The sequence below is a fragment of the Pteropus vampyrus genome, unplaced genomic scaffold (assembly GCF_000151845.1).
Source record: "Pteropus vampyrus isolate Shadow unplaced genomic scaffold, Pvam_2.0 Scaffold17, whole genome shotgun sequence".
NCBI classification, from domain to species: Eukaryota; Metazoa; Chordata; class Mammalia; order Chiroptera; family Pteropodidae; genus Pteropus; species Pteropus vampyrus.
In genome coordinates, this window is record NW_011888798.1 from 10,563,056 (window position 1) to 10,584,401 (window position 21,346).

The 21,346-nt window shown below is 43.3% G+C and overlaps 1 protein-coding gene across 7 annotated transcripts in view; it reads right to left on the minus strand.

Moving 5' to 3' along the window:
* The window catches only part of MGAT5 (mannosyl (alpha-1,6-)-glycoprotein beta-1,6-N-acetyl-glucosaminyltransferase), a 301,985-nt gene that overhangs the window by 147,962 nt on the left and 132,677 nt on the right, over window positions 1–21,346 (minus strand). For all 7 annotated transcript variants that reach the window (XM_023527509.1, XM_023527513.1, XM_023527510.1 and 4 more), the window contains 2 exons: window positions 20,029–20,399; window positions 4,673–4,837 (listed from right to left, as the gene is read on the minus strand). In XM_023527509.1, the coding sequence (XP_023383277.1) occupies window positions 4,673–4,837; window positions 20,029–20,269 (406 nt within the window). In that variant the 5' untranslated portion in view covers window positions 20,270–20,399. The remainder of the gene's footprint in view (window positions 1–4,672; window positions 4,838–20,028; window positions 20,400–21,346) is intronic.

The following is a 21,346-nucleotide window of genomic DNA, read 5'->3' on the forward strand; positions in this document are numbered from 1 at the left end:
TTAGCGGCATCCATGGCCTCTATTTACTAGATGTCAATAGCATCTCCTTAGTTGTGACAACTGAAAATGTCTGTAGGAATTGCCAAGTGCCGCCTGGGGGGCAAAATCGTCCTTGGTCGAGACTCAGTGCTATAAATACACAGGCTCAAAGGTCAGCATCACTTCTTCTGAACTGTATTTTTTTCCCTCTTTCTCCTCCTCCTCCTGCCCTCTTTCTCTTTCTTCACAAAAACTCAAATGCCCTTGACCACACAAAGTGAAAACACCACCAATATTGACAGACATTTTTCTGTGAAGGTACCAAAAGAATTGTTTCTGACAAGTAGCCAAGTATTTATTGCTGCCCTTGCAAAGAATGGAACAGAGAGTGACAGGTATATAGGAGGAACACATTTGTTTCTTGCCTCAATTAATAAGAAAGCACTCTGCAAGCTCATCTCTCTCCTGTCAGCAGCATCTGGGGTAGCACTGTCAGGCCAATGCCTGATCCCGAGAAAGCCACCTGCTGAGCCACTGCCTGGTTGGGGGTGGGAGGCGGACATGGGCTCTTCAGATGCCACTCTAACACAGCTGATAAGGTGGGTACACAAACAAGGAAGCAGCACAGGTGCAACTTAATTTCAAGGTCTACTGGCAGCACAAAGGTGGGGGGCGGGGCTACACTTCCAAATGCAACTCCTGGAATTCAGCAGGGACATTTTTCATTTTCAATTTTCAAATGGTAAGAATAATAATTATGGTTCTTTTTATTGAGAGCAGCGTCCAAGTTCAAATACACTGCACTTGAAATCCAAAATACTAGAATATGTTGCAACTGATGTTTGGGAAATGCAGAGCCGCCTAATGTTCAATTTGGATTAAATATCAGAAAACAGCCACTTGAATTGTGCCAGCACCTTCGATTTTGTGATTGTGTTTCTTCAATTGGCTTTGCAAGTATATGCCGTAATAACACAAAGGGGATGCTATCATTATGTTTTGCTTTTTAGGCAACCTTCAATGTTGGTGTGTTATTTAGCTGGTGAATGACAACAACTGGTTTTTGAAAGTATAAATAAATGCAAGCGCACGCAGATGCCCACACTCCTTTCCCTTCCGCCGCACAGTAGAGAGCTGTGCAAGGTGTCCCCATTCCCTAAAATATTACAGTCTAGAGTTGTAACCATCCCATTCTATAAAGCCTCCACTGCACAGAATCATCTATGGGAAGCTCAGACATGACTGACAAAAACAGATCCCTGCTGCTTCGGTGGTATCTGCTGAGGTCTGAGAAAGGAAAATGAGATACCAAGTTCTGCTTCCAAGAAATCCCCGCAAGTATAAATGGAGACGAGAAACTATAAGAAGCAACCCCTTGCTGCAGTGAAACCACATGTGCTCCCCCTCCAGCATAATCCAATCCACGTGGGCAGGATTTACTGAGTACCAGCGAGAGGTCGGCTTTGAACAAGACACTGGGCAAAACAAGGATAAAAGGGGACACTTTCAGTCCTCAGAAGGCAAGCCTTTTCATTATCACACAACCATAATTTTTACCTTTCCCCTATATGTTAGTACATGGCAAAGAGCCACAGACCCAATTTTATTTGCTCTACTTCGTAATTTAAGATCGCAAATCTGGAGAAATGCAAACATGGTCTATCCGAAAAAAAACAAAGTATCATTCTGAAAGTAAATTATTTTGACAAAGGAGTACTCAAGTCCTTTCAGGAAGTAAACCTAAAGAAATGGTGATTGGTTGAAGGGCGGGGATTCTTAAAAATTTGTTTTTTCATTTCTTTGCTTCACCTTCCTTCTTCAATAAGACCGACAGAGCTCAAAAATGCAGTTTCATCTGATTCTTGATTTTAATAAAGTTCATTTCCACCTAAATTTCTCTAGAGGAACATTCACTTTCACATAATAAAAAAGCCCAAGAGTGATAAATTTGGAAAGAAAAACCTCTTTGGAAAAAAGCCACATAGAACATAGCTAAACAGAGAAAGGAAAGGGGACACACACACATACACACAATATCCCTAAAAAGAAAATAAATTTAGGAAGCCCTTCTTCAACTGCTGTGGTACCCAATTTAGAGGCAGTTTATAGCCAACCAGAAGATATATCAACAAGCAATAAGACACAACAGTAAGCAATCAGAAACATCACGAGCAATAAGACACCAGAGTAAGCAGTAAAGACACGCCAGGGAGAACATTTCTGAGCAATTACCACATGTCTTAATGCAGAAAGGGAGAATGAAAAACTTCACTCGACTAGGAATGCAACCCTATGAAAATGAACTCTCATAGCTCAAGAGCCATTCCTGCTATGACAAGAGGGGTGTGAGGACCACCTGCATGGCCATGGGTCAGAGAGAGGGCACAAAACAACGAAAAATATATGTCAGTTGAAAAAATGTAAAGGACCCTCCAATCTCTGGGGGAGGTTGCCTTTATTCTTCATTTCACATCTGTATCCACTGTGGCCAATACAGCGTCTAGGGAAGGGATGCATTATGCACCCACGCACACAGAGGGACAAGCTGCTGCTTCTTTTTTCAAATACACAGGTCAACCAAAGGAAAAGACCCACCGACATTAAAAAAACAAAAACAAAAAAACAAAAAACCCCATCCTTATTAAACAAGTTATTAAGTATCCCAGAAAACTATCAGCTCTCTAGGAAACTTGAGTTTACCTTCCTGTGAGAAGTTTACCTTCCTGTGAGAAGCCTTCTATAGTCTCTTCTGCTTACAATGACCACAGTTTGTGTTATTTTATGCATATGCATCATTTTTCTAATTGGCTAGTAAAAATCTCAAAGGCATGAAGTGTATCTCTCTCTCTCTCTCTCTCTCACACACACACACACACGCACGCACACACACGAAAGATACAAAGCAGAGAGAATAAGGTTAATTATTAAAGGCATAGCTCTAAATTTTTTCCCATTTCCCCCCAAGGGGGAAAAAAACCAAAATACTCAGTCCTTTAAGTATTAGTATAAACACAGGACGGTGGAACGGTGCCATATCTAAAGGAGCTCCACTCAGAAGCAATGATTTAGAGAATATACTTGAGAGAGATTTGTGAACTGAGTAAACTAGCTTAATATATGGGGCTGGGATCTCATTTGCAAGTAGCCACCAACACCCTTCATGTCATTCTTGGAGCTCTACCCACCATTCTGTACCCTGAGACTTGGAGGCCCATTGGGGGAAAGTTTGCCCAAGAGCCTGGCTCAGGAACAGGACAGCCAGAAGCGGCAAGATCCCTTATCGGGGAAGAGAACGACAGCAGACATGTTTACGTGGTTCCTACAGGACAGGCAGTGGGAGGCAACAAAGTCAGAGGCAGAGCACTCCGCCCTACCTCCAGCTCTGTGAGAATGCAGAACTGCCATGAAATCAGGACCTTGTCAATAGCACTTCCTAATGGGGATGGAGTGAAGGAGTGGAGGCTGGAGAGGCATGGGTTCTATTTATTAATAAGCAGCTCAACACAGTGGGAGGTTTTCTTGTCTAATTACAGAAGCCGTTGGAAACTGCAGAGAAGACAGGATTTATGGCCTAGATGACACTGCCTCTGTGTTGTAATTAAAAGTTACTTTTAATACCTTTAATACTTTGGATTATTAGAAATTTAAAACTTGCTAAAGGGAAAAGAACATAAACAGGTACTACAATAAGCTTGCATAATGTGAAACAATTAAATATTTTGACACTGGAGGAATCTCTCTTGATTGGAGAATTTCTATAAGGAGGAGAAACAAGCCAACAAGTGTTGTAAACTAGGTTTTAAAAATTTCAAAAGTAACCCAGTTACTTATTTTATACATTAACAAGAGTTTGGATACCACTTACCAGGAGTATAGGATTCACAACCATCCACCCAAAGCACCTAACCCTAATCCTCCAGCTCTTGGCTTTGTCCTGGGTCCTTAGGAAACGACAGTGGTTGGCCCAAGAAGAGCAAGCCCTGGCTTAATCACAAAGACCCAGAGGTCAACCCAAGGGCAGTGTGACGGGGGTCCAATGTGAGCTGTAGATAATATATGCTGTGTATGATTTGGGCTTTGTTTTTAATCTACTTCTCTTCTCTCACACAAGATTCCAGTTTCAAGAAGGGGCCAGACAAAATGAATCCCAGTGCGAAGTGCATGGTGGCATCTGTGAGCGGCTACAGAATCAGCCCAAGATCAGGCAAGGGCCATTTAATTCCTAAGTGCCATTTCCAGAATTTCTATTTCTCCATATACACACAGGAGGCATTTTCTGCAATAGTGGCTCTTCTTTAACAACTGGGAGGAGAGACTCTATTATATATAATAGACTTTTCAAAGTGCCTGATGAAAATGGGGAGGAGGAAGGAACCCTCACCGGCGTAAGCTTCCCAGATAACCTCTGTATTTCAATTATCCATGCTATGAATCTTCTCATTAAAACTGAATTCCAGAAGCTCATCATGTGAAATATGTCAAAGAAACCACCGCATATCACACATCATGATGAGACTATAAAACCATTTCAACATCTGTTTTTCGAAAATAAATTTAAACTTAGATTTACAGGGGCCGTACCAAGTTTATGGGATGTATCTTATACCACTAAGGACCACTGTGCTTCTTTATTCTTTTCTCAGTTCAAATCAAAATTCAATTCCATGTCAGGGCATAGAATTGCCCTTCTTACCTGCCACATTAATTTTCTCAAGTGCTACCAAGCTGGGAACAGCTGTAGTGGAGTTGGTTGAGTTTGTTCCTGTGCCATTGACTACCAGATTGTCCACCTTCGATTCTAACTTGCCAATGCGCTGCAATATATTATCCAACAACACAGCAAGAGTTTTCTTCAGATCTGTAAAAAAAAAAAAAAAAAATGCAGATGGTTTAAAAATCTTTTGGCCAATGCATAGCTGTTCAACACACACTCTCTCATTTTTCTCTCTCTGACACTAAGAATAAAAAGTGGCACAGTCAAAAGTACTGCCCCGAGACCCATCCTAACAAACCCCATCTCAAAGATGACAGGGGCCATCTTCAAGTGGCCCAGAAAACACCAAACTGGTCTGTTCTGGGATGCAAGTTGGGCAGTAAATGACATACAATTATTTCTAGCTGCTAGGCTGATAGAGAAAACTCCTTGTTACTTAAGCATCCTACCAAAGCACTCTATTCAATTCTTCCTCCTTATAGCATGATGGCTACTGACACACAGAATGATAACTCCGAAGTGCAGCAAAGTCCTGAAGTAGCTTCTGGGTCAAGTTCATTTTTATTTCAGTGCTGTGTACTCTAGTATATCCCAAGTGTTTTGTACAGTCTTTATTTCTGTGGTTACATATGGTAATAATAAAAGCTACAGTTCCAGATTTCCAAGCATGCTGGATAAACCGGTTAACTATAATCAGATTTAGAAAACTACTACAAGTCCAGAGTCATTCATTGTTCAAGAAATATTTATCAAACAACTACCACGTGCCAGGCACTGCTCTAGCTGCTGTGGAGATTCCCTCCTGGTGCTTAGATTTAAGAGCTGATTCCCTTTTTACACATCTGACCGCGAGTTAAAGAGTAGTACACTTCCCTCTGGACAAATAACACCCTCACACGTACGTAAGCATTTATTAAGTTTGTATATGAGGTATTCCACATGCACACGAAGAGACTAATTTAGCCCTTCTCCTCTGGAAACTCATAATCAAAGCAAGATACACAGATTTGTACATGTGGGAAAGGCAGCAGGACAACAGGATAGCTATGCATACAAACAGAAGCCAGACTCATTTATGAATTGGGAGTGGGCCAGAGCAGCAGTACACAGTGTGGGTAGCAGGATGTAGTTAAGTCCTGAATTAAGATAGCAACACAGCAAGAGTTTTCTTCAGATCTGTAAAAGAAAATGAAAAAGAATGGAAAGTTGCTACCTTCCATTCTGCTGGGAACAGCAAACGTGCTCTGAGCAAGTACTCTGATCTGGCCAGGAAAGAAACACACACCTGGTTAATTTACCAACCCCAGGGTACAGCCGACCAACTTCAGCCAAGCGGCATTCAGGCTGCCCTGCACAGCCAGGTCAAGAGAGGAACTCATCAGAACAGAAACACAGATGTGTAATTAACATGGAAGTTTGTGTTCCCAGAGGTTTACAGACAGCTTCACTGGAGCTGATTAAAAGCTATAAGCAGAAAGAGAGCCCACATCGTTATCCTGAAAGTCTGGTTTGACGGGCTTGGCATCATCTCATCATCTCCCTGACACACATCAGATTTTTTCAAGATGTTAAGATCTGTAACAGTTCATTCATTCATTAAGTCTAACAAACACCTGATGAGGCCTATTTTGCTCTTCAGTGCGTATCTTACCTATAAGCAGTAAGACAAGCTGGCCATGGCATTAGAGCAATAGGGTCAAAAATATAACAAAGAAGGGTAGAAGGGAACTAACATTCCCTGAATGCCTTTTTTGTGCCATACACGTATATAAGAAATCCTATGTAATTTCCACATTCTCCATGAGGTAGTATAACTTCATTTCACAGATAAGAAAACTGAGGCTCACAGACAGGAAATTACATGTTTGTGGTTACAGAGATAATAAGTCAGAACGGGCACTTGACTTGGGTCTGCCTAATTCCCTGATGCCTAACTGGGACCAGTCAGAAGTCAAGAGCCAAGGTAGAAAAAGAAATCGAGTATGAAATTCAGTGTCTTTCATCCATAGCACAGTGGTTAAGGGCCCAGACCTGAGAGCCAAACTTCCTAGGTTTGAGTCCTTGCTCTCCATTCCTGTTTCTTTATCTGTAAAAGAGTGACAATAACAAGCCTGCTTCTTTGGGGTGGTTATAAGGGTCTAATGAGTTATCATTTACAAACTGTTTTAAACACTGCCTGGCACATAATAGGCAATATATAAGTGCTTGTTAAATATACAAATAAAAAATAAAACCATTCTCTAGAATATGCTCTCATTCGTCCTAAAGAAACCTCCCTCTGGGTAATGCAAAGCTTCATCCCTTTATCCAGAGTCATGAGATCACTCTGCTCCGGGGGCTGCAAGTCCCACAGTTGGTATGACTCACAGTCTGTCCCTGGCACATCATTAGCTGGCATGGACAGCGGGAGTCAGCCACCAGTTCTGCTCTTACACTAAATCTAAGGCACTGACTGGTTCTCTAGAGTTCTGAAAATTGCCAGAGGCCAGCCACACAGATGGGGGCAATGGTGCCACTGAGAGGTGGCTGTATTCAGAACAGAAAAACTACTCCTCAAAGGGTACAATGTCCCCTAACTCCAGCCTCTTTGCGTGGAGCCTGAATCATAAGCCAGGGAGTTCTGTGTAAAAATGGTATTTAACTATTACTAGTTAGCCAGGCACAGAAGCTGGGCTGTGTTTGGGTTAAGTCAGGGTTTTTTTAACTTCAACTCTATTGACACTTCGGGCCAGATAATTCTTTGCTGTGGGGGACTGCCCTGTGCATTGTAGGGTGTTTAGCAGCATCTCTGCCCTCTCGCCACTACGTGATGGTAGCAATACCTCCATTGTGACAAGCAAAAATGTCTCCAGACATTGTCAATATCCCAGGAGGAGGACACAATTATCCCCCATTTGAGAACCACTGACTTAGGCACATTCTCTCAGCCTTTGTCTTCCTCACTGCCCCTCTGTACAGATATCAAAAGAACTCTGACAGAGGGGTTATGGGATAGAAAATGGAAGTGCAAAAAGCCACTTGGCAAACTTGCATGGTGTGTGACTTCCATTCACTGAGGCACTGGAGGCACTGCTACAAATATCATGGGAAGCACCATGACAGAAGTCAGCCTTCTTGCCTGTGGAAGAGTTGACAGGAGCCTAGCTTGTGCTGATGGTCTCTGGAGGGCTCCTAACCTTTTGCAACAATGTTAAAAGGCAACAGGATCACTGGACAGAGTCCCCAACCCATAGTTTTTGGTGGAGTATATCTTACATAGGATACAAAGTTGTCACATCAGCATTAAGAAGACAGTCTTCCTCAATTCTTAAAATACAGTCCATTTATAAGTGTGATCTATCTTGTTGACCCCACCTCGCAGAGCTGGATCTTTTGTGACTCTGACATGGTATAAATAAGGGAATTCATGATGACAAGAAAGGATATTGACAGTTGCCACTACAATTACCACCCCAATACTACTAACTACTGCTACCACCACCATTGCCACCATTTTTGAGCTCTTTCTAGGTGCCGGCTGCTGTTCTAAGTACTTCTCATGGATTAACTCATTGACTCCTGCCAAGACAGTAGGACAAATGCACTGTTGTTTCCACTCCCATTTTACAGATGAGTAAACCGCAGCACAGGGAGGTTAAGAAATTTTCTCCAGGTGACTGGAGATCCAGGGTTCATACTTGCAGTCTGGTTCCAGAGCCAATGGCTCCTATCTGCCATGCTACAATGCCTCTAGAGAACCACCACGGACCTGCCAGCCAGCAAGCATCTCTGACCTGCTGCTTCTTACCAGGGATTAACCTCTGGGCATCTGCCATGTTAAATCCTATTCCAGCCACCCTCAACACTTCCTGATGCCACTGTTCTGTAAGAAATTCCAGCACTAAAAATAATAATAATAATAAAATATGCCTTTCCATGCCTTCTGCCTTAAGATGAAAATGGAATATAAGGCTACCAAAAACCTTAGACTCTATAGACACATCACCTGGGTAGGCATTTTTTCTCTCCCAATATGAAGCTATTGGAGTAGCTATTTCAAGGCGGTCTGACAGAAGATAAAAGGTACTATCAATAAAACACACAAGGGCAAAATGATGCCAAGCCCATCTGTGTATCCTTATCAATGCGCACGGAGCTGGCACATTATAGTACTCCGTAAGTTTGTCATACGTAAGTGAATGAATGAATGAACCAACAAATAAATGAACTACAGTCTCCCCACAAATAAGGCTATATAAATTATACTTTTCTGGGTAATAAAATTATTTCTCACCTTTGTATTTTACAGCTCAACTTGCAAAAACTGTTAAGAGTTTTGTTGCAATTTTAAACTAATACCAGAGTATTTTTGTTTGCTTTGTCTTAATGATAACCTATTAATCCAAGAAGACTATACACCCAAGAATAATTTCTACAGAGTTTAAAAAAGAAATGAGGGTGAAAATATTCCTCCAAATTCTAATATAATTTTTTTATATTCATCACTATGTTTTTATTATAGCAGTAAAAGGTGTCCTCAGCAGGATAACAATTTTCAGTTAGTAACAAGCTTTTAAAATTTTATTTGCGCTTCAAAGCCTTAGCCATAAAAATTTAATCCCAACATTACTACCTTAACTTTGTGTTCCTAAAACTTACTGTACATGATAAAGATGAGATTGAAGTAGTTGAAACATCTAAAATGTCCCTCTGGAGAAAGTAAGCTTTGGTTTCTATCATGCTAGAAGTTCTCTGATAAAGGGTGAGATCAACAAAATCTCACAACAGGTGCTCTGACAACTCTAAGTTTTTCTTTCCAGGAAACCATGACATTAGGAGATAAGAATGGGCTGGAAGATGTTGTCACATCCTTGAACAGGGCAGCCAAGGAGATACACTGCCAGCTATTCGCTCCTTTGCAGCTGGAGTCCAAGAGGATAGGATCTCAGTAGAAAGAGGGGTCTTGCTGGTGGAAAAAGGTTTACAGGCCTTTCGGCTAAAGCTGTGAGGCTGGGTGCTGAATCCTGATTGCCCAGATCATCAAGTCAATCAATATTTGAGGGATTATCAAGAAAGGCTGTGCTTGGGGTCTATGCTGTCCCCACCCCACTCCCCTGGGACATGGTTCCTAAGGCAGTGGTTCTTCAGCCTGCTGTCCCTCAGGCTCACCTGTGGAGTCTCAGTTCCCAAGCCCCATCCTCAATGCACTCGGTGAGAATGTGCAGAACCCATGTGTCAAGGATTCTGGGCACAGCCATGGTTAAGAACTATGTTTAAGGTGTAGCTGCCACAATTCACTAGCACAACATCAACTGTACAGTGAGCAAAGACTTACATCTGAACCGCCAAAAATTATCTGTATCTGTATTTGATCCTAATGCAAATATCTCTTCACCATGGGGGCCCCCGAGAGAAAGAATGTGAACAGCAGAGCGGCTTCGTTTGAGGCTCCAGAGAAACCAGCAAAGACAGGGTGTTAATGAGAAAGGAAGGTGCTAATGAAAAAAGAATTAACCCCAACCTCTCACTCTTGTCAATTGCCAGGAATGTCAAATTTCATAAGTTATACATTTTAAAATTAATTTTAAAGTGACTTTTCTATAGAAAGATAAAACAGTTATAGTAATGACCAAAATACACTCCATTCATTATGTACAAGAACATTCAAAGCAGAGTTAGTGATAAAAGAGAATAGTATTATTTATCATAGATAAGAACTGGAAATTTCCCAAATATCCAACGAAAAGATTAAATTACATTATGTCCCTTCCTTACTAAGATGAAATAAATCGCTAGATTGGAAATTAGAGAGGGCTGAGAGCAGATCTCTTGTCATCTCTGTTTATCACCACTAGCTACTAACATCAGGAGCTCAATAAATATGTATTGAATGAATGATTAAAAAGGAAAAGTGTATGGCCATTAAAAATATCTAATGGCATGAGAAAAAACAATGATAAATTTAAAAAGCTGTATATAAAATACTCATTTTTAAAAACGAGCATACACATACATATCTGCATTTTATAAAAGGACTGGGGGAAAAACAAACTATCTGGATTTGAAGGTGAGGAGTACTTTATTCTTTACTCTTTTATTCTTCTTATCCCGGTTTGAAGGTATGGAGTATGTTGCTTTTTATTTGTCTTTATTTGTAAGACTATAAAGATGGGCTTGGCATCACTTCGCCTTTGTGTGTTTTATTGACAGTATCTTTTTCTTGTTTTGGACTGCCTTGGAATGGTGATTCAACTAGCTGCTTAAGTTATGAACTTTTCCCCTTTCACACTGGGAGAGAAAACATGCCTACCCAAGTGATGTGCCTAGAGAATCCAAGGCTTTTGATAGCCTTCTATTCCACGTGCTCTCAATTTTATGTAAGCATTCACATTACTCCCACAATCACAAAGGCATTCAATGCTATTTTAAAATGTATCTGGTACAGTAACTTCCACCCTCAGAACTCAAAGATACTAGTTACAAGTGCCCTAATGTCAAATAAGCAGATACCCCCAAGAAACGTCTCACTGACTCTCTCTGCCTTGTCTCATTTGAATTCTTAAAGTAAGTCGCTTGGGTCCTGCACCTAAACTCACTGCCGTCACCCTGCAGTTGTTGCAGACAGCCAAACCAGGGCACAAAAGGGCATTGAATAATCAATGCAAAGTGACAGAGCAGCTCAGATGCTCAGTATCACTGACTGATGTTCTCTCCTCGGATGGAAGTATGGATTTAAGCTTTGTATCTAGCAGCGAATGTTGTTCCTGAGGGGCTGTAGGGGAGCTGTCACTACTATTTCAAGGAATTTTCTAGGCATCAGAATCTGAGAAAAGAGCATATCTAGGCCTGTTGATGATATCGAGTGCTTTATGCAATCTGTAAATATCCAAAATGGAGTTCTTGGGCCGTTCTCTCAATCTTCCTAACACTTAGCCAGCTGTGTGGAACAGGAGTCAAGTATTTTAGCCCTTTGTACAGAAAAAGACTCAGGCTCTGAGGGGTGAAGCCCATTGTCACCCAGGGTCTCCAGCCGGAATCCAGAGTATCTTCCCTGTCGGGAAATGGCAGCCATAACACACATGACGACGTCTAGCTCAACACCCTGTTATCAGAAAACGTCCCCCTAACGTGCCGCCTTCAGAGACCAAGTGGGTTCACAGCATATCTCACGGGCCACAGACGAAAGCCTTCTCTTCTGAACAGAACAATGACAATCACTGTTTCTAAAATGCCAAAGTCACTTTGTAGAACACACTTTTTAAAGGGACCCAGTGAGGAGCCCACCAGCATCTTCCTAGAGTACAGAGCAGCAGTTCTCACAACTCTGGCTGGAGTGGGGCCAGGCATGGCTTTTCTCAAATCTGCCTCGGATGATTCCGGGACAAGCCTGGCCCGATCCTGTGCAGGAGCGGGTGGCAAGCCTGCCTTCCTCTGGAGCAGAACTTATTTCTTATGTCTGGTTGGACCTCATAGCCAGAAATGCTAAGAACAGCTACATAAGCAGGTTCCCAAAGCCCTACATTCAAATAAATAATGTCAGGTTTACACAGGCAATTTCGATTGGGTGGTAACAGATGCAGATATATGCAGGCCAAAGTTAGTGATAATTCACATTAACAAATGTTCTTTACTAATCTAAAGTACTCTAACAATAGCTTGGTCACATGGAATCCTTATAACAACTTGGAGATTAACCATATTATAGTCTCTATTTCAGGGGTCCCCCAGCCCCCAGGCCACAAACTGGTACCGATCTGTGGCCTGTTAGGAACTGGGCCGCACAGCAGGAGGTGAGTGGTGGGCCAGTGACAGAAGCTTCATCTGTTATTTGCAGCCACTCCCCAGAGTGGCTTGGGTCCTGCACCTAATCACCACCTCAGCTCCACTTCAGATCATCAGGCCTTAAATTCTCATAGGAGCACCGGTCCCTGGTGCCAAAAAGGTTGGGGACTGCTACTCTATTTTACCAAAGAGGAAGCAGGCCCTTAAAAGATCAGTGACTTGCCCAAGGTCACACATTTAGTAAGGAGCCCTTCCACAAGCAACATAAAACACGCTGTGACCACTTTCCAGAATAAACAGTGGTTCCCATGTCAGGATCATGCATAACAGCTACTTGGAGCCTCCTGGACATGGACTCCGCAGGGAATGTCATCTCGTTTCCTGTCTCACTAAAAACATTACTCTTGTTTTCAAAGTAGCCCCCAGCTGTAACTATACCATACTGGGGAGAGGGGGGAAGGTTAGGAGTGGGGTGCAGTGCTGCTATTCACTCGTAGTTCCTATGTGCCAGGCTTGTGCTAAGCCTTGGTGAACAAAATAGACAAAAATCCCTGCTCTTTGGGTGTTTACACTCTGAGGGAGAGAGATGATAAACAAATACAATAAATGCGATGACGGGTAGTTTAAATGCTGTGAAGAATGAGAATGTAGTGTAGGTGTTGGCCCTACTTCTAAAAGAGAGAACAGAAGGAGAGCAGGGAGCAAGCCATCTGGAGAGAAGGCACGTAGGTGGAGGAAAGAGCCAATCCAGAGACTTGGAGACAGGAAAATGCCTACCATCACCCTACAGCTGGTGTTAGAAGCCAGCTGTGGTGCCGAAGCAGACATGAGAAGGGTGAACAGCTCTGTAGGGTGGCCACAGTGGCAAGAGGTCTGCCCAAGCAGTTCTGATGGAAGAAACATCAAGACAGAGCTGGGAAGAAGGACGAGCTAGGGCCACCAAGCCAGGTGAGGAACTGTCCTTCAGGGACCCCTCACACATGCATTTTTTTCCGAGTCAGCACTTGAAGCACACTTAAAGTGACGAGGCATAAAAGGAAAGGTCTGTTGACAAAGGGAGTAAAGAACGAGCCTCCAGCTTCTCCCAGACACCCATATTCTGACTGTAATCTCTAAATACTCCGAGGCCCTCCTCGACTGCAACTTCCGGACTCGGCTGGGTGTGCTTGTGAAGTTGGCCTGGCTCAGAGGGGGATGTTGGGCGGGTTGGACCTCTACCACAGAATCACTGGAAAAGCTCCAAGCCCCAAAGAGGCCTGTTTTTAGGTTCCAAGCTTCTGAAAAGCAGAAAGTCTTTCCCTTAACCACAGCAGCCACGTCACCGTGGAGTAACCAAGGCCTCCTCAGACACACCAAACAGCCCGGCTCTTTTTTCCCTACCAGTTTCACTTCAGGAACAATGTATTTCCCTGAGGGAAGGGAATTTCTGCTTCTGTGATGGTGGTTTTCCACATCATCCCAGCCCTCCAAAAGAACAGTCCCTTGATCATATTTGTAGAAACAGAGGCGAAAAGAAGAGAGTAAAAAAAAAAACCCTTTCCAGGTGTATAGGTCTAATGAAATCCAACTCAAGGTGGAATGAAACATGTAAAAGTCCTTGTCTGACTCTCGGAACTTTATCTAAGTCTTCAACTTGGGGCAGGGGCTACCTTTCCAGAGCAACCTCAGGCCGCCATGCTAGTACCACGGAGGGGACCTCCCACAGGCTTTCAAGCAGAACCAGAAATGGTGTTAAAGTCTTAGAAATGGGCGCCCTCCTCCCCAGGGCAACAAGGGCCACCTGAAGCCCAGAGTGACTACTGCTCCACTGCTCCTGGCCAGCAACCAAAAGCGCTACCTTGGTTCTTCATCCCCACCTTAAGTTAACAGAAGAACTTCCTTCCTCTTTACCGGCCCTCCTCCCCACCCCCCACTGTGGAGGTGATGGTGGATAATAGGGCCAGGCCAGGCTCACTCACAAGAACACTCATCTCCCTTACCTCCGTCTCCCTCCCATCACACAGAGACCCACAGCCCACAGGGCCGCCCTACACACTGCCCTCTGCCTGCTTCTCAGACACCACCACCTTCCACAGGGGTCCTTGCTTACTCTGTTCCAGCTGCAGCAGCCTCTGTTCTGCGCCCCCTGAAATGCACATGCAGCTCTTGGGGCCTGGCACACACCCGGCCTTCCTCCTGGCCTGCCTTGCTTCAAATTCTCTCTTCCCATCCCACCCAGCTGCTCCTGGGTGTCATTTGGGCTCAAAGACACCTCTTGGGAGAGGTCTTTTTTGACCTCCTCATCCAAAGTAGCTCCTTAGGTACTTTTTGAAAACTCACATCTCCCTGTGTCATTTTTCTTCTTGGAATTTATTACCATCTAACACTCTTTATTATTTCTCTCCTCCGAAGTGTACATAGTCTCCACAAGAGCAGGGAGCTTGTCCACCTTTTTCCAGCTGTATACATAAAGGCTAGACAACACTGACATATACCAGCCAATGACATAGACATTTCCCAAAGTGCTAGGCTTAAAGGATGAAAACCAATCGAGGGGATAGTCTAGGCCCAAGAAATTCAGGGAACCAGAAAACAGGGCAGGATAGGCAGGAGGTGAGGTGAGGAAGAGCAGGCATAGAGACCTGGAAGTGAAGGAGAACCAGGCAGCAAGAGAAAGAGATGTTGGTGGGAAGGGTTGGTAAAGAGAGGGCCCACATCTGCTTCTGCCTGAGCTAGTACCAGGCTAGAGCAGAGTGTCCCGGAGCCCGGAGAAGCAAGCAGCTGAGGAAGGTCAGGGTTAATCAAGTATGGGTGGACTAAAGAGGGGTCTCTCTCATCATCCCAGGTTTCCATTCCTCTAACTTAGAGAACACAAGTGTACCAGGCCTGTCCTGTTAGGTAACAGGTGATCACTGGGGCTCAGAATTTGGGTCAGGCCATCGGAGACAGAGATCAATTCACCTCAGAAACAAAAACGGCACTGACTGGAGCGAGTGACACCATTCATGACACAAATCCCGCAAAGTCACTGACAGGCATGGCCCTGACACGCCAGCCTAGAAGAGGTAGTTGGGGCTGAACTAGAGAGGGCTCTGGCTGTGTATGCCCCTCTCGGGAGTGACAGCAGCCCACAGAAATGCCTGCCACACCCCAAGAATGAATGCTCCAACTGTTCCACACAGGCTGTACGGGACATCTTCCAGGTAGTACTTCTGAATTACCAATCCCAAAAGAAGTTCAAAAGTCTCTTTTCAAATCACCAAAACAAGGATGGGGGAAGGGGAGAAACTGTTTGAAAGTTCTGTGGCTTGAGGACTAAATAACAACAGGCAGCAACCGTATTTGAGGTGCTTCACACTCACTGGCCAGACAAGGAATGACATCCCATTCTAAAAGTAGTTTGTGCCTCCAGGGCTCTGGCCACACGGCCAGGATGTGGCAAAGCCAAACCAGAGGGTTCCGAAGCCCGTGCTCCTAACCACTCAACTCTCAACCTGCCACTGAGAAGAAGCATTTCCAAAGGACCAAGAAACGTCGTATTTGGGCGTCTGAGTGAATTCAAACGCAAAGATGAGAGTCTTGGGACACCAAAAAATATCCCATAGGTAGAAAGACTGACCCAGGGAATATCTAGATCAGGGACTGACATTTTTGGCAAAGGAGCAGATGGTAAACATTTTAGGCATTGCAGGCTCACGGGCAACTAGTCAGCTCTGCTGCTGTAGCAAAAAAAAGCAGCATGAAACAACAGACACATAAACACTGGGTTCCACTGGTACGCTGGGTTCCAAGGCACTTCCCACACAAAAAAAGGGAGCCGTAGTTTGCTGACCATGCCTTAGACTATGGGAATCCTAGGAAATTGTCAAGTCAAGGAGGAACATGATTAGATGAGTGTTTTCGGAATGAACTATGGTCACTGTTGAAAGATGAAGTCAGCATGTTTTAGATCAGGAGTTCCCAACCCCCGGGCCTTGGCCTGTCAGGAACCGGGCTGCACGACTGGAGGTGAGTGGTAGGCGAGCAAGTGAAACTTCATCTGTATTTGCACTGCTCCTCAGCACCAGCATCATCGCCTCAGCTCCACTTCAGATCATCGGGCGCTAAATTCTCATAGGACCACCAGTTCGTGGTGCCACAAAGGTTGGGGGCCACTGTTTTAGATGTCATGTGAAATAAATACTGGTATTACCATGGATTTGTTATAAAATTGTTATAAACAGATGAGAGTAGCTGTGTTTCAAAAGAAACTTTTTTTTTTTAACAGAAACAGCCAGAAGTCTGAATTGGACATACAGATCAAAGTGTGCTGACCCCTGCTGCTCTAGGATCTCAAGTCAGGGATACTAACAAATCAGTAATAATCTAAAATCAGCTATTATAGGTCTTCGAACACCTACCACAGCGTAAAAACCTATTTATAGCACACTGTGAGCCTCTGATAATACGAATATGGGGATAGGAAAAGGGAGGGATCCTTTTTTTTTTTTTTTGGTCTGTTAACTGAATTCATTCAAATCATACACAGATCTCAGCCATATAGGATCAGATCTTCACTCTTTCAGAGCTGACATGTAGGCAGTGCTCGTGCTCTATATATAGGCTGCGTTTGTGGCAGAAAAAGAGACTGTAAACCCATGACTCATAGATCCTCTTCTCCACCTCACCAACCCAGTTAAACCACCAAACCATCTTTCAGTCTCTGCATCTCCATCTGACATTAACTGCCAGACCCGCGTGCCTAATGATATGCCCATGACCACTACTGATGGATCGCAGGGAAGTAATGTTGTCAGAATGGCTCTCCAGCTTTCCAGCACTTGATGTGCACTATACCATCTTGTTCAGTCCATTGTGATGCCCAGAGCCAGGAACTAGGGAGAAAGATAGGCCATCACATTTTAAATAACAACAACAACAAAAAACCAGTTATCTGCTTGAGAACTTCAAGAAGTTGGCGTTGTTAAATAGTGTTTTCTGTTTGCACTGGTAATGCAGTGGTTCTCCAAGGTGGGGAGGAGAATAATTTGGCCCCCTATATCTGGAGACGTTTTTGATTCTTACAGCTAGGGAAGTGCTACTGGTATCCCATGGGTAGAGACACCAGAGATACTGTTAAACATCCTACGAGGCACAAACAGTGCCTCCATGCCCCCCACTCCCACCCCCGCCCAAGAGCAAAGAGTTAATGTGACCAAAAATGTCAATGATGCCGAAGTAAGAAACCTGTCTTAGCAGGATTTCACTACGGTGATGATCTCGATGCCTCAGGCACACATGCACGGTCCAATTAAATTCCAGAAACTCAGCTCCAAAGATCATTTTGACTGACATGTCGAGTTGATTAGATGAAAGGAAAATAGTGTGAGTTAGACTTGCTGAGGGTGCCTGTGTGGTTATTTCTTTGTTATTTTGAGAAAAAGAATTACTTTGCTAAGGGTCATCTGTAAAAGAGAAAGAGGAATAGTCTCTGCAGTTTCTTTGAGCTCCAAAGTCCTATGATAAGCATATGAGGTGGCTGAAATTCTAAAAGACTACTCTGGGGGTTGGTAACTTCCTAAAAACATAACATCTGTGAGGCTAAAGGGCTAAGAACAGATCACGGTCATTTAGAACATGGAAGAAACCGACCCTAGGACATGTTTAAGATGAAATAAAAAATCAAAACTAGAGAAAAGGAAAGTCTATAAATTTACCATTCATGTGGCTTCTTCCTTCTCATGGAAAACATTTGATAGACTGAAGAAATTACTATTGGACTACTCTCCTTTCCCCCCACATGTGTAACATGGAACGCAGTGAACAAGAAACTTGAAAACGGCATCTGTTTTACTTGTTACTTTTACTTATTACAGATTTTTAATACCAATGGTGAGCAGTTGCTTTATTTTTTCTGATGGTTTACTTACAATATTCAGGCAAAATTAAAGAAGATAGAAGTTAACTTAAAAACGTACCCTCAAAAACAAAAACACAAAAAAACAACCTAGTTGTTTTTCAACATAGGCTTTCGAAATGACATCTCCTTTTACTAATCCACTAAATCAAAGGAGATGGCATTTTATTTGGACATTCAAGCCAATGCCTGTAGACACTGCCAAATCTTTAAGGAATAGAGTAAAAGCAGACAGCGTAATCATTCAAATAGTAGGCACTGAAAAAGAATTTCCATATGGTACATTAAAAGCAACCATTTTCTCCTTACACTCCCCCTCCCCCAATATATATACATAAAATAACCAAGTTTCCTGGATCCTTTTAAAAAAGAAAAACATATATACGTAAAACTGAGTATGATTTCCTGTGTTTGAACTCATGCTTCAACCTGTTGCTGTGCATTTTCAGGAATCATCATTTGAACTCCACATATACTTCAGGGGACACTCTTTGATTGGGTCCCAAGAAGGAACACTATTTCTTCCTCATCTGATTCCATTCTTGTATCTCATTTAAATTATACCTCGGGGTCCTAAATCCTGAGGCCACTGAAGTCTCCATTCAATGACCAGACTTGTCACTAACAACAACAGGTCATCCCACAGAACAAGTCCTTTCCAATACTCAGTGACCACAGGAGAGATGGGAAGTGGATTCTCAAAAACACAGTATGATCCACACTTCATCTGCAATTTTTGTTTTGTATTTATGTACGTTTTTATAAGTACTTTGTGTCTTCTATACCTATATATACATTTGTGTGTGTGTGTGTGTGTGTGTGTGTGTGTGTGTGTGTGCGCGCGCGCACGCATATATAGAGTATCGGAAAGATATACACTGAAATATTAATTGCGGTTATTTCCTATAGTAGATGTGATTTTATTTCTTCTTCCTATCTTTTGCTTGTCAGCAGCATCTAACCTTTTCTATATTAAGCCATATAGCATCTAACCTTTTCTATATTAAGTGTAACAAATAACTATATTAAGTGTAATATTCCATATGTATATTTTTTTTTTTACATAATTTCATTTCAGAAAGGATTTAAGGCACCTGACAAAAAAAAGCAACGAGTACAAAAAAATTTCTCTCAAAGCAACGCACTTACAGATAAGGGTAAGACACAAGAGCAAGAAGCTCTTAAGCCAAAGGTTAAAGCTCTTAGCCAGCACATCGCCTTAATGTCCTACACAGTGGCTGGAAGGAGGCACACATTTTGGCTCTGAGTTTCTTGGCATCCAGAGAACAGTCCTCCCCAGCCTCCTTACCTCAATCCACCAGTCCTAATTAAGTTTTGTTTAGGGAAAAATAATGAGAATATTTTCGTATATTTTCTGATCATACTCCCAGATGAGATCATGCAATCCAGAATGTGTTGAGGAAGAGAAGCTGGCTGCAAATACAAGCAAGAAAGTGCTAACCATTCTGCCCCATTGCTCCTGGGGCTAAATGTCAGTGTGTAAGAGCCTGAGACTCTCCCAGAGGGCATTGCTTTGCTTTTCTAAAAGTGTCCCTCTGTGTGCAATTCACTGCCACAAAGGCAGTGGCGAGGGACACACTCAATCTGTGCCAAAACCAAGTCTGAGAGCCTCTGGGGTCCTTTCGAGGCAAAGCCACAGGCACACTTGATCGAGAAGCCCCAGAAGCGCAGCACTTACCATAAGCTGTCATGACACCGGCGTATGGTCCATCCACCACATTCCTGTTTTCTTCTGCCAGCGCCTTGATGTATCTCTTGCTGAGGTCCAGGATCTGTTCACGCAGCATGGAGCTGCTCTCAGGCTGAGTTCGCTGCTGGATGGTAAAATGCAGGAGCATCATGCCCCAAATAAAGCCAAAAGTCACGAGGAAAAAGCCCAGCTTCTGAGAGGATAACTTCCACGGAGTAAAGAGAGCCATCGCTCTCCGGCAATTTCACCTGCCGTTGGCCTTTAAAGTGGAGAAGGGAGGAGACACAAGTTCATGGTGGGTTCATCGGTCTCACTCCGGTTCCTGTGTCAGCCAATTTCCTTTCCTCGCTTCCATTTTGCTGTGAAGGAGGAGGAAAGTTAGCAGTGGTCATAGCAAACCTCAGTAAAATAAACCAGAAGCCCTATTTTCACTCAAATGGTTCTAAAATGTGAACTTCCTTTTTTCTGAATTTGCTGGTTCCATATCTTCTGTTATGATTCAGATCTGTAAGCTAAGAGGGGAAATCTGGCTAGGCGACAAAAAGCTGTACAAATATGAAGGAGGAAATGTGTGTCTGAGTGTGTTAACAGGTGTAGCCGGGCTGTTCCAGTATGGACGAAGTTCAAAACAGGAAGTCTGTTTTGCAAGGTGGAGGAGATGGAAGGCTATTTCACTGAATGTCAGCAGAAACTCAAGTGGAGGGTGGAGCCATACCACCACCGGGCACTTTTGTGCATCTGTAATGTGAGCTTACAAAGTCATTATTATGTGGTCTGGCAAGGATTAGAGCCTGCAGCTGGAGAGGTGAGCAAGAAAGTGGATGCCCCCTCAGGGATAATCAGACAAGGAAAGGGGAGAGAGCCTCCATATTACTTAAGCATGGCCAGCTTTCATTAGCAGTGTCCAGAGACAAGCGGAGTCTCTCGGGGCACCAGCACAGACAGGCTACACAGAGACAGGGGTACCCACCAGTCTTTTCTAGCCGCTGTGAGTGAAAGCTGAACCTCACTTCTCCCTTGTACGCTTCAGCAGAGGAAATGTGGCACACATGACAGCCTGTTCTTCTGTGGTTCCCTGTTTCGCTCACTTTTTAATAGGGTTAAAAGGCATAGTTTCCTCTACCTATCTCATCGTATAAGGTATACTAATGTTAAATCACTATGTTGTACACCTGAAACAAATATTATATGTCAACTATAATTTTTTAAAAAGGTATAGTTTCAATACTAATGCTAACAGATCTTATCTGGTATCAGCACAGACAGGGTTGAGATCCTAAATCGAGGCTTCCCAACAAACGGGGCT